This window comes from Belonocnema kinseyi, chromosome 1, assembly GCF_010883055.1.
Source record: "Belonocnema kinseyi isolate 2016_QV_RU_SX_M_011 chromosome 1, B_treatae_v1, whole genome shotgun sequence".
In the NCBI taxonomy this organism is placed as follows: domain Eukaryota; kingdom Metazoa; phylum Arthropoda; class Insecta; order Hymenoptera; family Cynipidae; genus Belonocnema; species Belonocnema kinseyi.
In genome coordinates this window covers 96311796-96324846 of record NC_046657.1, presented here as the reverse complement: position 1 = coordinate 96324846, position 13051 = coordinate 96311796, and the positions used below count along the sequence as shown (strand labels likewise).

The window sequence follows — 13051 nt, the reverse complement described above, 5'->3', positions numbered from 1 at the left end:
CCCCTCGTGAATGATTCTATTTTAATTGTTCATAACACGGAAAATGATACTTTGACAGATCCGTAAACAATTTTTTCTCTTTTGTCCCTTTTTAAAATTTCTTTCAGTGTTCGTTAATTATTTACTGCGTTTTTTATTTCTTTCCATTCTTTCTTTCGTTATTTTCCCTTACCCTAGAACCTTTGTTCTTCCAGCTTCCTTGATTTTTCTTCCTCTTGTTTGCATTTCTCCTTCATCCTCCTTTCCTTTTCCCGTTTTGTTTAAAATTGAAACTTCGAAATTCTGAGCGAATGAATGATAAATGGGATAAAATGCGAACATTTCCTGCACTAGACGAGTTCCTCGTTCTGGCGAGGATATATCAATGGTCATATGACCCTAATAGTGTGGAATTGACGCCTAATGTTACGTCTGGCACAATACTGAACTTTGGACGTTGAAGGCGAAGTTTAAGACCCTTATAATGAAAGATGAATTGCGTCTGACGCAAAGTCACCTTGTCCACTTGCCGAAAGACAAGTGTATTCAACACTGAACGAATTGAATCGGAATCATTTTATATACATCAGGGTGGTCCAAATTTTTACCTGTAAAAATTCGACTTTCGGTTTTTGGTAATCTATCCCCCCAATTTGTTCGTTATCCAGTAAATAAATCCGTAATTTTTTTGAACTCGGTTTTCGAAACAATGGACAAAATAAGCACTTGTTATAAACTTTTTGCGGATTAAAGAATAGTCACCTGTTAAGGAATCTCCAAGGAATAATTTCCACCCGATAGCTTCTCATTTTGACCATTCCAATACTTTTCGATTGTTCCCGGAAAATTACCCAAAAAATGCAAAATTGCAGTTTTCTATCACATTTAAGCTAAAGACGGTATTTTTCGAAATTTTTCAAAATGAATTATTTTTAATAAATAAGTGACGAGTTTCCATTTATTTTTCAAATAATTTAGAATTGTTTAAACAATTATTTATTAAAACCATTATTGTCTTCCTGTAAGTCGTCCCAAGTGCGAATTGCCGGAGCTGAATACACGGCCCAGTGTTGGTCCAATTTTGGCAGCCAAAGGTCGGCTAAAGTTATTGGGCCAACATCGGCATTTTAATCGGCCCAGTGTTGAGCCAGCGCCTGCAGCCTATATTGGCTATTTATATTTGCCGATCCTCCACCGATGCTTGGCCCAGTATCGGCACTTTATTGCGCCAAGTATCACTTTTAGTACGGGGAACCATGTTTCACGAGGGTCAGCCAAAGTCTGGCCCAGTGACGGCACATTACTGGGCCAAGTGTCACTTTTACCACGGCAAACCATTTTTTATTTAAATCGGCCCAATTTTGAGCCAGTGCTGGCAGCCTATATTGGCTATTTATATTTGCCGATTCTCTACCGATGCTTGACCCAGAATCGGCACTTTGTTTCGCCAAGTCTCAGTTTTAGCACCTAATAAATAAATCTTACGCGAAAGATAAAAAAAATTTATTGAAAAATTGTTAAAGTTCTCGATGAAATTTGTTCAGTTCTGTTATTAAAATTTTTTAATGTTTATGAAAAATTACATTTCCTGTCATTGCAAAAAGTTGTAAAGCAGGCTACAACGGAAAAAAATGAAATATTACGAGAAGAAAAATTGTAATCGATTTAAATTATTTATTTTAAAATTATTGTATTGATATTCCTGTTAACATTTCGTCGCATAATAATAAATAATTAGAAAAAGAGAGCTTAAAATTGAGTTCTTTAACTTTTCTGAACTGCAGCTTATGAGGATGACTTTTTCACAGAGTTTCAACTTGCTGGTTTAGCGGAGTGGTTAGCACTGCCGACTGCTAGGCGATAGATTTAGGTATATACATGTAGGTTCGATACCCCGTAGTGTTAAAAATTTTATTTGTAATATAATGTTCAAAATGAAATATATGTATTCAATCTAAACAGGACCGTTAATAATTATATTCAAAGTACTCGCAATCAATTAATATTTATTTTTTAAATATCTTTTTTGTCATATCCTTAGACCGTAGCCAGTGTTGGGCCGACAATGGCAGCCAAGCCCTGGCTGCCAAGTCCAGGCCATAGTTATCAATCCGGCAATGGCGCGACGATGGCAGCCAGGTTTGATCCAATACTGGTACCCAGTGTTGGGCCGACAATGGCAGCCAAACCTTGGCTACCAAGTGCAGGCCATAGTTATCATTCCGTCATTGGCACGATAATGGTAGCCGAGCTTCGGCAATATTTTTGCCGAGTATGGGCCAATGTTGGGCCGTATGTGATTTCGCACTTGGGGTGACAAATTATTGTCTTTGGGATAAATAATATAAAATTGACGAAAGTCAAGAGATAACCTTCGGGGTATATCATATTTTGTAATAGTTTAAAAAAATGTAATTGGTTCAAACACATTTTTCTCTTTAAAATCGTAGTTATTTTCTGGAATTAATGACACAATTAACAAATGTTGAAGATAATATATTTTTTAAGGATGTTTGGTAATTATTTGAACAATTTCCATTTGTTCAAACAATTTTTTCCCCTGTAATTTTATTAATTCCCCTGTAGAATTAATAACACAATTCACAGATGTTGAGAGTAATATTTTCTTCACAAGGATATTCAGACATTTTAAAACAATTTTCATTTTTTAAAATAATTTTTATTAGTTTAAACCATTTTTTTTGTTTAAACCATTGCTTCCGCGTGAATGTCACAAAGTTATTCTTTTCTGTAATTACAGTTGGTTAAATAAGAGCGTGGTCGCTGTTGTGAGAAAATGAAAAGACTCAATACGAAAATTCTTTCAAATATTGTTTTATTTAATCGAAAACTTTCATGCAAATACGCAAATCATGCAAATCTCTAGTAATCGTCACCACGCTCGTATTTAACCGACTGTAATTACACAATTGTCCAATATTAGGATAAACCTATTTTTGTTTAAGGTTTTGCGTATTATTTAAACAATTAATAATCACTCACTTTCATATTTTCATGGGGAAAGTGGAGAAACGTCTAGTTTTTCAAATCGCTTACACCATCTTGCTTATTGTGGAGTATTGTTTAAACAATAATAATGTATTTAAATCGTAATAATTTGTTTAGATAAATCAATTCAATTACTCTGAGTCTTCTCCTTTTTTCATAAAATCATCTCGGTAGATTAATGAAGTTTGTGAATTGAAAATAATTTGTATCTAGATCTTTCCTAAACTCTAAAGTATATAAATGAAACAGAACAGAGAAGTCATTTCAAGAAAAAAGGACTATAGTGTAAGCGATTTGCAAAACTAAACTTTTTCCCACCTCTCTTATGAAAAGGCGCAAGTGAGTGATTATTAATTTTTTTAAATAATTGCGTTATTAAGATTTTTAAGAAAAAAAGTTGTTTAAACAAATGAAAAAGGTTTAAATCATTACTAAGTATGTTAAACATGAAGTACTACCCTTGAAATTAATTAACTTCATATAATAAAAGGGGATGCGAGGGCTAAAAATTGAAAGGTATTGGGTGGTCATTATTCCTTGAACATTCCTTAAGATGTAACTATATTTTAATTCACAAAAAGTTGATGACAAGTACTTCTTTTTCCCTTTGTTTCGCAATCCGAGCTTGTTCCATTTAAAACACCTTGTTAATTTCAATAAGCATGGGATACAGGTTAACGTTGAAAAAAATTACGGATTTTTTTTTCCGGAACTACCCTAATATGCTTTTAACATACACATAATACATACATGTATATTTGTTTATGAAAACATTTAGGCTTAAGATGGGCGGGAAAATTTATATAAAAGCTTTTTAGGATTACGTGTTATACATTTTTTATGTTTGGTGCTTCTTCTTATGTAATCTTTGTGTAACAGAAACGTAACATATGTAACATAATGGTATTATTGACTAAACTGAAGTGATATTGTTATGTATTTATTGACGAGCTTATTCTTGTAACACAATTTTTACATGAGTGTAACATTTGTATTGGTAGAATTATAGAAATTAGAAATAGGACATTTTAGAGATAATACGGTAAGATTGGTTGGTGTGTAATTGACTAACAGGAATCTGGGGTGGTTTTTCTTGCAGTTTCTTAATCCCTACTGAACCCCAAAGAATCCGGAACTAAGAGTACCAAGATAAGCCGCCACCATGATCGTGGACGACAAACAGTGAGTTGGCGTAAAATTTCTCGCTAGCTAGTGCATCAACTTGCACGTGCACAGTTTTCCTAATATTGCTGTCAATTGCATCGGCATGTTGGCAGGCTGCTTCTCTCCTTTATTTTTTTGCCAGTTTTATCTTCCTTTTCATTCAGCAAGCATTGTTGCATGTTGTCACATATTGATACGTATTTGTTATGTTAGTCTTATGTATCATTCCAAGCGTTACAAGTGGTGTAAGAGGAAGGTAACTATCGGATTAATAATTAGAAAATACACTGGAACCTGGAATTAAGAGTCCCGAATTTACGATAATCGTAGAATTGCAGTCCTCGGCCTTTTAACGATGATGGGACCGCGGAACAGAAAGGGAGGCGTGCCCAGTCAAGTATGACTGGAACCCTTTATGTGACCCTAATTGTTTACATTTGGATTCTTTGGACCTAGGATCAAGGTCACGTCAAGCCATGTCCGAAAGTGTTCTTAATTCCAGGTTTCAGTATATTCTTACCAAATGTTACTCTTCTAATATATAACAAGGATGTAACAAAGTTCACTGTGCAATTTTCCTCTTTCTCAAAGCCTCCTTTGCGCTTTTTTACGAGAATTGTATGTTGCTATTATTTTTTGTTGCAAACAGATAACATAACATTATTTTGTTACTTCCATACATATTATGTACACTGCTGTGCAAAAGTTTTATACCACCTCTATTCATGGCTGAATAAATTCTTTTAATTTTAATTATACCAGAGCTATAAAAAAAATTCTTTAAAAGGTTGATTGTTTTCGAAAATCTGTATAAAATAAGCCCAGGGTGAAGCCAATCTGTCTAGCTTTTAAGTAGATATTGTACAAATAGAGTAAATTTCAATGTTTTCTTAAATTTTCAAAAACTTCCGAAATAATCATCATTTTTCAAGTTGTAATAAAAAAGTTGGAAAAATTTGAACTCATCTTATCTGTAAGCAAGTCAGAATAAAAGTTAAATAAATATTCATTTTGAGGAAATTACATAGAAACTTCATGATTATATGTTTCATATATTTTACAAAAATATTTTTGTTACCAAAAATAATATTGCACTTTTTTCAACTTTTTGGTTATAACTTCAAGTTCTTGTAATTCAAAAAGGAAGTTTTTACGATTTATACTTATAAGCTGTTGTGATACGGTGAAAAAAGCTTCAAAATGAGCCCAAGAACATTGACATGTGTTTATTATTTCGAAAGTTACTGAAAAGTTAAGAAAACATTGAAATTTACACTATTTTTTCAATATCTATACTTGAAAACTAGAAAAATTGGCTTCACCCTGGGCTTATTTGATACAGAATTTCGAAACCAATCAACCTTTTAAAGAGACTTTTTATAGCTCCGGTATAATTAAAATTAAGAGAATTTATTCTGTCATAAAAAAAGAGGTGGCCTAAAACTTTGGCAGGGTAGTGTATGTCACTGAAGTTCACAAAGTTTATAAACCTACATATAGAATTAAAAACATGACGTAAAACAATGTTTTGTCCTTTAATTTGCGTAAAAGGAATGCAGTATGATTTTATATGGCAATAACTCAGTATAAAGTCATATTAATTATTGCAATGAAATAATATGTATTTGATATTCGGGAAAAGTTTTAAATTTCTACTAAACACTCGGTTCTCTGATTTGCTTTCATTATTTACTTTTATTTGATGTCAAGCAACATTAAAAAAGGATTATCCCAATATACTTATCGAAAGACTGCGTTTGACCTCCCCCCCCACTCTCTCTGAAATGTACATTAAAAAAAGGACCAAATTATAGCTTTCCTATAGGCGTTCGGTTCTTGAACTTTATTTTACTAAATTACTAATGCTTCAGTTTGGGTAATGCCAGAAAAAAGTGTAATTCCAATATCCTTATCAGAAGACTGCAGTTTTCCGCCCATGCTCTCTGAAATGTACATAAAAACACGGATTTTTTTTTCTTTCTTCGAAATGTGATTGAGCGCACAAAATTCCATGTGCATATTTTACCAGTCATTAATAAAATAAAATCTGAGAACCAGTCGTTTAGAGGAAACTTATCATTTTTGTTGAATTTGTCCTTATATACATTTCAAGGATGCGTGGGTGGACAAAACGTAGTCTTCCTATAAGTAGATTACGATAAAACTGTTTCTCATTTTTTTCTGATATCCAGTACAAATAAATAGAAAAAATAAAATTTGCGAACCTAACGTTTAGATGAAAGTTATAATTTTTTCCAATTTTCGTGTATAAAACGCAGTCTTCCGATAATGATTTTGGTATGATTTTTGTTGTTCTATTGCCTCGTATCAGATAAAAGTAATTATAGTGAGAGAAAATCCGAGAACCAGGCTTTTAGTGAACAGATAGCATTTTTTTGAATATTGAATATAAATTTTATTTCATTATAATAATAAATTTGACGTTATAATGAGTTATTGAAATCTAAAATCATTGATTGCATTCTTTTCATGATAATTAAATTTTTAAAAATTGATTTAAATATATTTTTTAGCTTCTATATTTTCGTTTTTAAACGTTTAAACACTAAACATTATAACATAACATAGACTATATTGTAACATAAACTCGACCGCGTTATAAGCGTACATAAACACACAGGCTGTCCGGATGTATAGATACTGCCAACAAATTAATTTAATTATTAGAATGTAACACTTGTTATGTAACAGCTATGCTATATTGAAGTTTATGCGTCTATTTTTATAATTTACTGTTACTGCTTGCTAAAACCAAGCTGTTGTTTTTATGCTTATTTTCCTTTTGTTACCAAGAAACCAGTTTCAGTCGTTTTTTTTTATCTAAACATATTTCTGTTTATCTTAATGTGGCTTGCTGCACATGTGTAGCTCATACAAATGAGGGTTCAAATTAGCACTGAGGCTAAGACTTTTTATGATTTATAATTTTTAATTTATTTTTTAAATTTATCATTTTTATTTTAGTTTTGGAAAGAATGTACAAAGTTTTTAAGATCAAGAAAGGCAAATTCTCGCTTTGTCTGTCGTCAATGATTCTGATCGTATCTTTGGCCTGAAGTAAATGAAAAGGTGGCCCAGAAAGTGTGTACATTGCGAAATTGTATTGGCCTTCATCTCATTTCGTCGATATCTTCCTTGTTCAGAAAAGTAACCCATAATGATTCGAATTAAGTTTTGGGGCGGTTGTAATTCTACAAAATTAAACTCTACATCTGACAGCTCTACACAGCAAACTTAACTTATAAAATTTCACGTGGAATTCGCCTAGATTGTAGTAATTGTAATGAACAAATGACAAAATGTTTACATAGTTTCAAAGTCAAAGATTTTTTTAGCATAATGAAGATTTGAAAATCGTGAGTTCATCTCTTTGCCAAATCTCGAAAAGTTCTCCCAAAAATTGAAGAAAAAAATTTAATCAATAGCTGAGTATTTATAAAAAATGTTTACTCGTGTAATATTAATTTTTGAGAGCCAAAAGTCCGAGATTTATCGTTAACCTTCATTTTTTTAATAAGTTTTAGCTTCAGATTCAATTGGAATCAGCAATTACATAATATTTGATCGTGTACTTGGTTTAGATTTAAAGAGTACAATTTTCTCTTGACTTTAATATTTTCCTAAATTGTTAGGAACACTTTCTAGTGGGCAGAAAATTTGACGACATTGTTACGACGTCTTTGTTACAACTTCACGACATCCTATGTCCATGCCGTTACGGGGCTTTTTCGATATCGTAAAGACATCGTCCGAACATACGACTTCTTTACGATATCTTAAAGACACCTTAACGACATGGACATAGGATGTCGTGAAGTTGTCGCAAAGATGTCTTAAAGACGTCGCCAAATTTTGTGCCCTCTGGGTTTTCTATTTTTGACAAAGCGTTGAACTCAAGATTTTATTTTGCTCATTTTGTACAGAAACTTTCTGCGGGTAGTGTATTTCAATAATAACGATTTTTCAAAACCTCATTTAAACTTCTCATAAGTGCTCATTTAATTCTCAAAGCACATTAAGGTCGAGCATATTTTTGAGCATATGCTCATGCTCGTGAGAATTTTTCTCTCTAGAACCAGAGAGAAACTTTAGAACACTATATAAACTCTACACAGGTTAATTTAATTATTTTCTCATTGTTAAATTTGTACTTTATAAGGAAGAAACCTAAAGAACTCTTTGCGGGCTAAACAATTTGTGTGGCCAGGATTTTTGTTTGTTTTTGAGTAATTGATTATTCCTATTTTTTTTAGCTCACAACGTGAGACACGAAAATATATTCAGAAAAAAGTTTGCTCATTTTATAAAGTACTACTTAAAAGTCCTCTCTTACGATATCTTACATGATTCGCGAAAAAAAATGACCGTGGCATAAAAATTTGTTTGCTTAATATTATCTGTATAAAAAATTACAGAATGACTTTTTTATATAAGTAGAAAACAAACACCCACGCTATGCCCGCGATTATTCTTATTCCTCTCGCACAATTTTTAAATTAAAATAACAAATCAATATTATTTTAAAAAATTGTATTTAATAGTATCTAATATCTAAAATTAAAAAAAAGCAAGGACATATATTGTAAATATGCTTTTTAATATAATTATTTTTTATAACTAATAGCAATTTAGACCGAAAACACTCACATGACATAACCAAAAATGGTTGAAGGTTGTAAATCTTCTTTTAAACCTGGTGTTTTTTTGTTTAAAATCGTCGATTTTCGGTGAAAAATTTTAAGATAACCTAAAGTAGCTTCATTATTTATCTTATTTATAATCCAATTATTTTTGATTGAAATTACCGATTTTCAGTATAAAACGCAAAAGAATGGTGAATTTAATGATTAAAGGATAATCTGAAAAATCTTATGATATTTTTGATTAAAAAAATGACCAAATTTTCGATGAAAGAAACACTAACATATTATCATAAAAAATTCCATATTGTACATGTTTTTAGAAATGTAATGATTTTCATTGATCGCTAACGTAACCTTGAATTGTTAAAAAATTGTAAACCTTTAAAATCTAATGATTTGTGTTTTAAACTCCGATTCTTTGTAACAAAGGTTAATAGAACCTGAAACCCTGGCAGTCCGAAGGAACCGAATGTAGCCTCTACAAAGTACCCGTACAGACCCCATTGGATCCCCATTCGGTTCCTTTTTTAAAAACTCGAAAAAACAGCAAGATCAACTTTTAAATTGTTAAAATTCGGATTCTACGTTAAAATCCCCTATAGAAGGTCACGGAATAATCGCAATAGTTTTTTTTTGCAACGGTAAAAAGTTTTTAAAAATATAAGACTTATAACGCCTGTTGACTGCTACACTTGAAATGAATCGCCTGTAAGTAGCAGTCAACAGGCGTTATACGTCTTATTTTTTTTTATAACTTTTTACCGTTGCAGAAAAAAACTATTGCGATTATTCCGTGACCTTCTGTAGGAAATTTTAACGTAGAATCCGAATTTTAACAATTTAAAAGTTGATTTTGCTGTTTTTTCGAGTTTTGTAAAAAGGATCCGAATGGGGACCCAATGAGGTCTTAATGGGTACTTTGTAGAGGATCCATTCGGTATAACTTAAAACATGTATAACATTTTTAACAATTTATTAGACAATTCAGCAGTTTTAATTTATCTGCCCAAAATTATTTTAAAATACCACAAATGTTTCTCAATTTGCATAAAGTTTTGTAAATGAAAATTCAAGCAGATTTTGATCAACAATGACTGCGAGATTTTCGATACATATTGTTACACCACTTTTTTTTTGCTGAGAATGAAGAACAAAACTTACTATATGTAAAATACTGCCCATCTGCCGAGAACCCATGCATTGACGAAGACTGCCACATTTACCTTATCAAAGATAATATTGGACCAAATTTTTCATTAAATTCGACTGTATTTTTCCGGATGAAATTTTGAAAACACGAAAAGTAGATTTTAGGGGGGGAAAAAACAATCTTTTGTCAAATATTTCTTCAATATTTGTACTTTTTTAAGAAAGGACGACCTTTGTTTTTTTCGGGTTTTTTTCAGATTTACATTGCATATTTTGAGTATCTACAGTTTGTACCATTCACCTTTTTTTTCTTTATCAACTTCCTTTTATTTCTTTTCTTTCTTTCGATACTTTGAATAAGGTTAATCTCTTTTTAACCCATTTTTATCTTTCTTTCCTTTTCAAATTTTATTCATGATAATTTCTTCTCCACTACTTTTCATTATTATTTTCCATCACATGTTTTTTCTTTCATGTCATCCTTTTTAAATTTATTCCACGATTGTTGTTTTTCATCGTTCGTCGAAAGTGGTTCCTATTAAATATATATATAAATTTCTATACATCTATATATTAACTATTTCCCCTTTTCATCGCTTTGTTTCCTTTCTTTTCTTCTATATTATTTTACCATCGACTGCAGAAAAGGAACTTAAACTATGATAAAATAGTGCCTACTTTTTTCTATTTAAATTTGGTTTCTTCTATATTTTCTCTGTTTCATTTGGGTTTTACCATTTATATATTTTCTTCTCTATTTGACCCTTTACTTTCCTACTTTTTAACATTATGCTTCTTTCTTTTCCTTTATTCTTAAACTTGGCCTTTTTTATTCTATGAGAATTGTGACTAACTAAGAAATGGAAGTAAATTTAACTCTTTCTGAAGAATGCTCAAAAAGAGAGCAATAGACATGCAACTTGCGAATGATGGTCTTAATTAAGCTAATTGTAGCTTTCTCGCGTGAGGGAATGCTTAACAGGGTCAATGTACATTAAGATTTCTGCAACACGTTGCGATTTGCATAACAATGGCTTATCTTTCGATGAAATGTCTGATTTAAAAAAGATTTGTTATTAATCCTTCGATAAACAGCCCATCTGCATATCTTTCCCATCTGAATTTGAAGTCCTTTGTGGAAAGTGTTCAAAGTTCCTTTCTCAAATCATCCCCGGTGATTTATCGGACTTCTCCAATTAAAAATGACAATAATTGAATTTATATTTGAATGAAATGTCTATTAAATAATTAAATGATATTCATTATTCGATCAGGGAATACAACAAGACAGATTAATTTGCAGGAAATTATTTAAAAATATAAAAACCCTAACAGAAATATCTAGAAAAAATGGTGACAATTATGCAAAAAAGGACATTCTTGTTTTTCACGGGTTAGAATTAAACTATAATGATTCAGAAAAAATATTTGATAAATTTTTTTTATGTGCATTAACGGATAAAAAAACGTGACACTCGATTAAACAATAGCCCGATATTACAGGGACGTGATCACCCAAAGTCCAGAGAGATAATATATCAGAGCAGATTCTGGTGTTGATCCAAAAAATATAGAAATACAATCTTTCACCATAAAACACATTTCACTGAAAAAAATTAGTGTCTTGATATTGATTCAGTTTTTAGTAACAGGACTGTAGTTCAAACCGCAGTAATTTTTGCTACTGAACTAGGTTTTATTGTCTCTAGACATTTTCGTTGTACAATTTGTGATGATGAGTATGCACTATACAGTATACAATGAGCCTGTTTAAGATTAAGACATTTATCGGAAGTTACCGTAAATGAAGTGTAAACTACCTCTGTGATGTAACAGATACAAATTGAATTTTATATGGCTATTGCTTTAACTTTTGAAGCTCGGTTTGCTTTTAATTTAAATATCATCAAATTTGTATTAGCTGCGTTTAGCTGTTATGTAACGGAAACATATTTTTAACATAAATTTAATTAAATTTTATGTAAATTTTAAATAAAGATTAGGTTATTTTAATACTAACGTTACAGAAATCTTCTTTATAACACCTATCTTACTGTAAAGCAACATTTATTTTCAAAATGTTGTAACTCTTAATAAATGTGTATGCAGAATTTATAAATTAATTATGAAATAATTAATTCCATTTTTTCTAATAAATTTGAGAGGAACCTATTACAATCAATTTCAAATAAGCAAAGAAGATACTTCGATTATAAAATTACTAATTAGCCATCAGTCTAGACTCTGACCCACTCTAACTAAGAGTCATTGATTTGATAAGTTCATACTTAACTCATATCAGAATTTTCATATCTAATAAATTATGCGAATAGTGCTGCATTTCAAGTATATTTCCGTCTTTAATTGAACAAATTTGACTGACCCGAACAGAGGTCAAACAAGTTGTTATTTCAAATTAGTTACATATTTTTTATTTACAAATTTGAATGATATGATTGAGATAATATAAAATATTTATAAATTCATCATTTATATTTCATTCTCAATCATTATTTTCAATTGTGTTCAAATTATTACTTAAATTTATTTAGCTGTGAAAACAGGCTATTAGAGATTGAAATTTTATTTCTTCGAGTCTAAGGTTGCATGTCGTCGTCAGGTTTTCACACCTGATCCAATTACTAGAGAGGAACTAACAAGTGAATCACTTCACGAGGGAATTTACACGTTATATTAGTATAATCTTGCTTACCCTTTGAAGTGGATTTCAAGAAAATATTTGTAAAGCACTTCAGTCATTGTTTTGCTTTTATTTTAGTTCATATAACATTCTTTACTATTTTTAAAAATATTTTTAGTTTAAAATATTTGAATTTTAGAAAATTGCTTTTTTAGAGTAAAGCAACAATAATGAGTTAGTAAATTACATTTATTTCTCAAATTAGAAATTATGTTGCATATTTATAAGTGACCTTGTTATTTTTGTTTCATTATTATCTAAATATATAGTAAAATTTATGTAATATGGATGTAACTTCTAGATAATAGTTTACATCAGTGTAACAGCTATGCAGTCAAACAAAAGATACTTTACTCATATAGTATCTATGTAATAGTTGTTTAGA

The 13051-nt window shown here is 30.8% G+C and overlaps 1 protein-coding gene across 7 annotated transcripts in view; it reads left to right on the top strand.

Moving 5' to 3' along the window:
• Positions 1-13051, top strand: part of LOC117168236 (long-chain-fatty-acid--CoA ligase 3) — a 73375-nt gene that overhangs the window by 12451 nt on the left and 47873 nt on the right. For 4 of the 7 annotated variants that reach the window (XM_033353753.1, XM_033353742.1, XM_033353734.1 and 1 more), the window contains one exon: positions 4088-4170. The exons of the other annotated variants lie outside the window; for them this stretch is intronic. In XM_033353753.1, the coding sequence (XP_033209644.1) occupies positions 4151-4170 (20 nt within the window). In that variant the 5' untranslated portion in view covers positions 4088-4150. The remainder of the gene's footprint in view (positions 1-4087; positions 4171-13051) is intronic. 7 annotated transcript variants of the gene reach the window in all.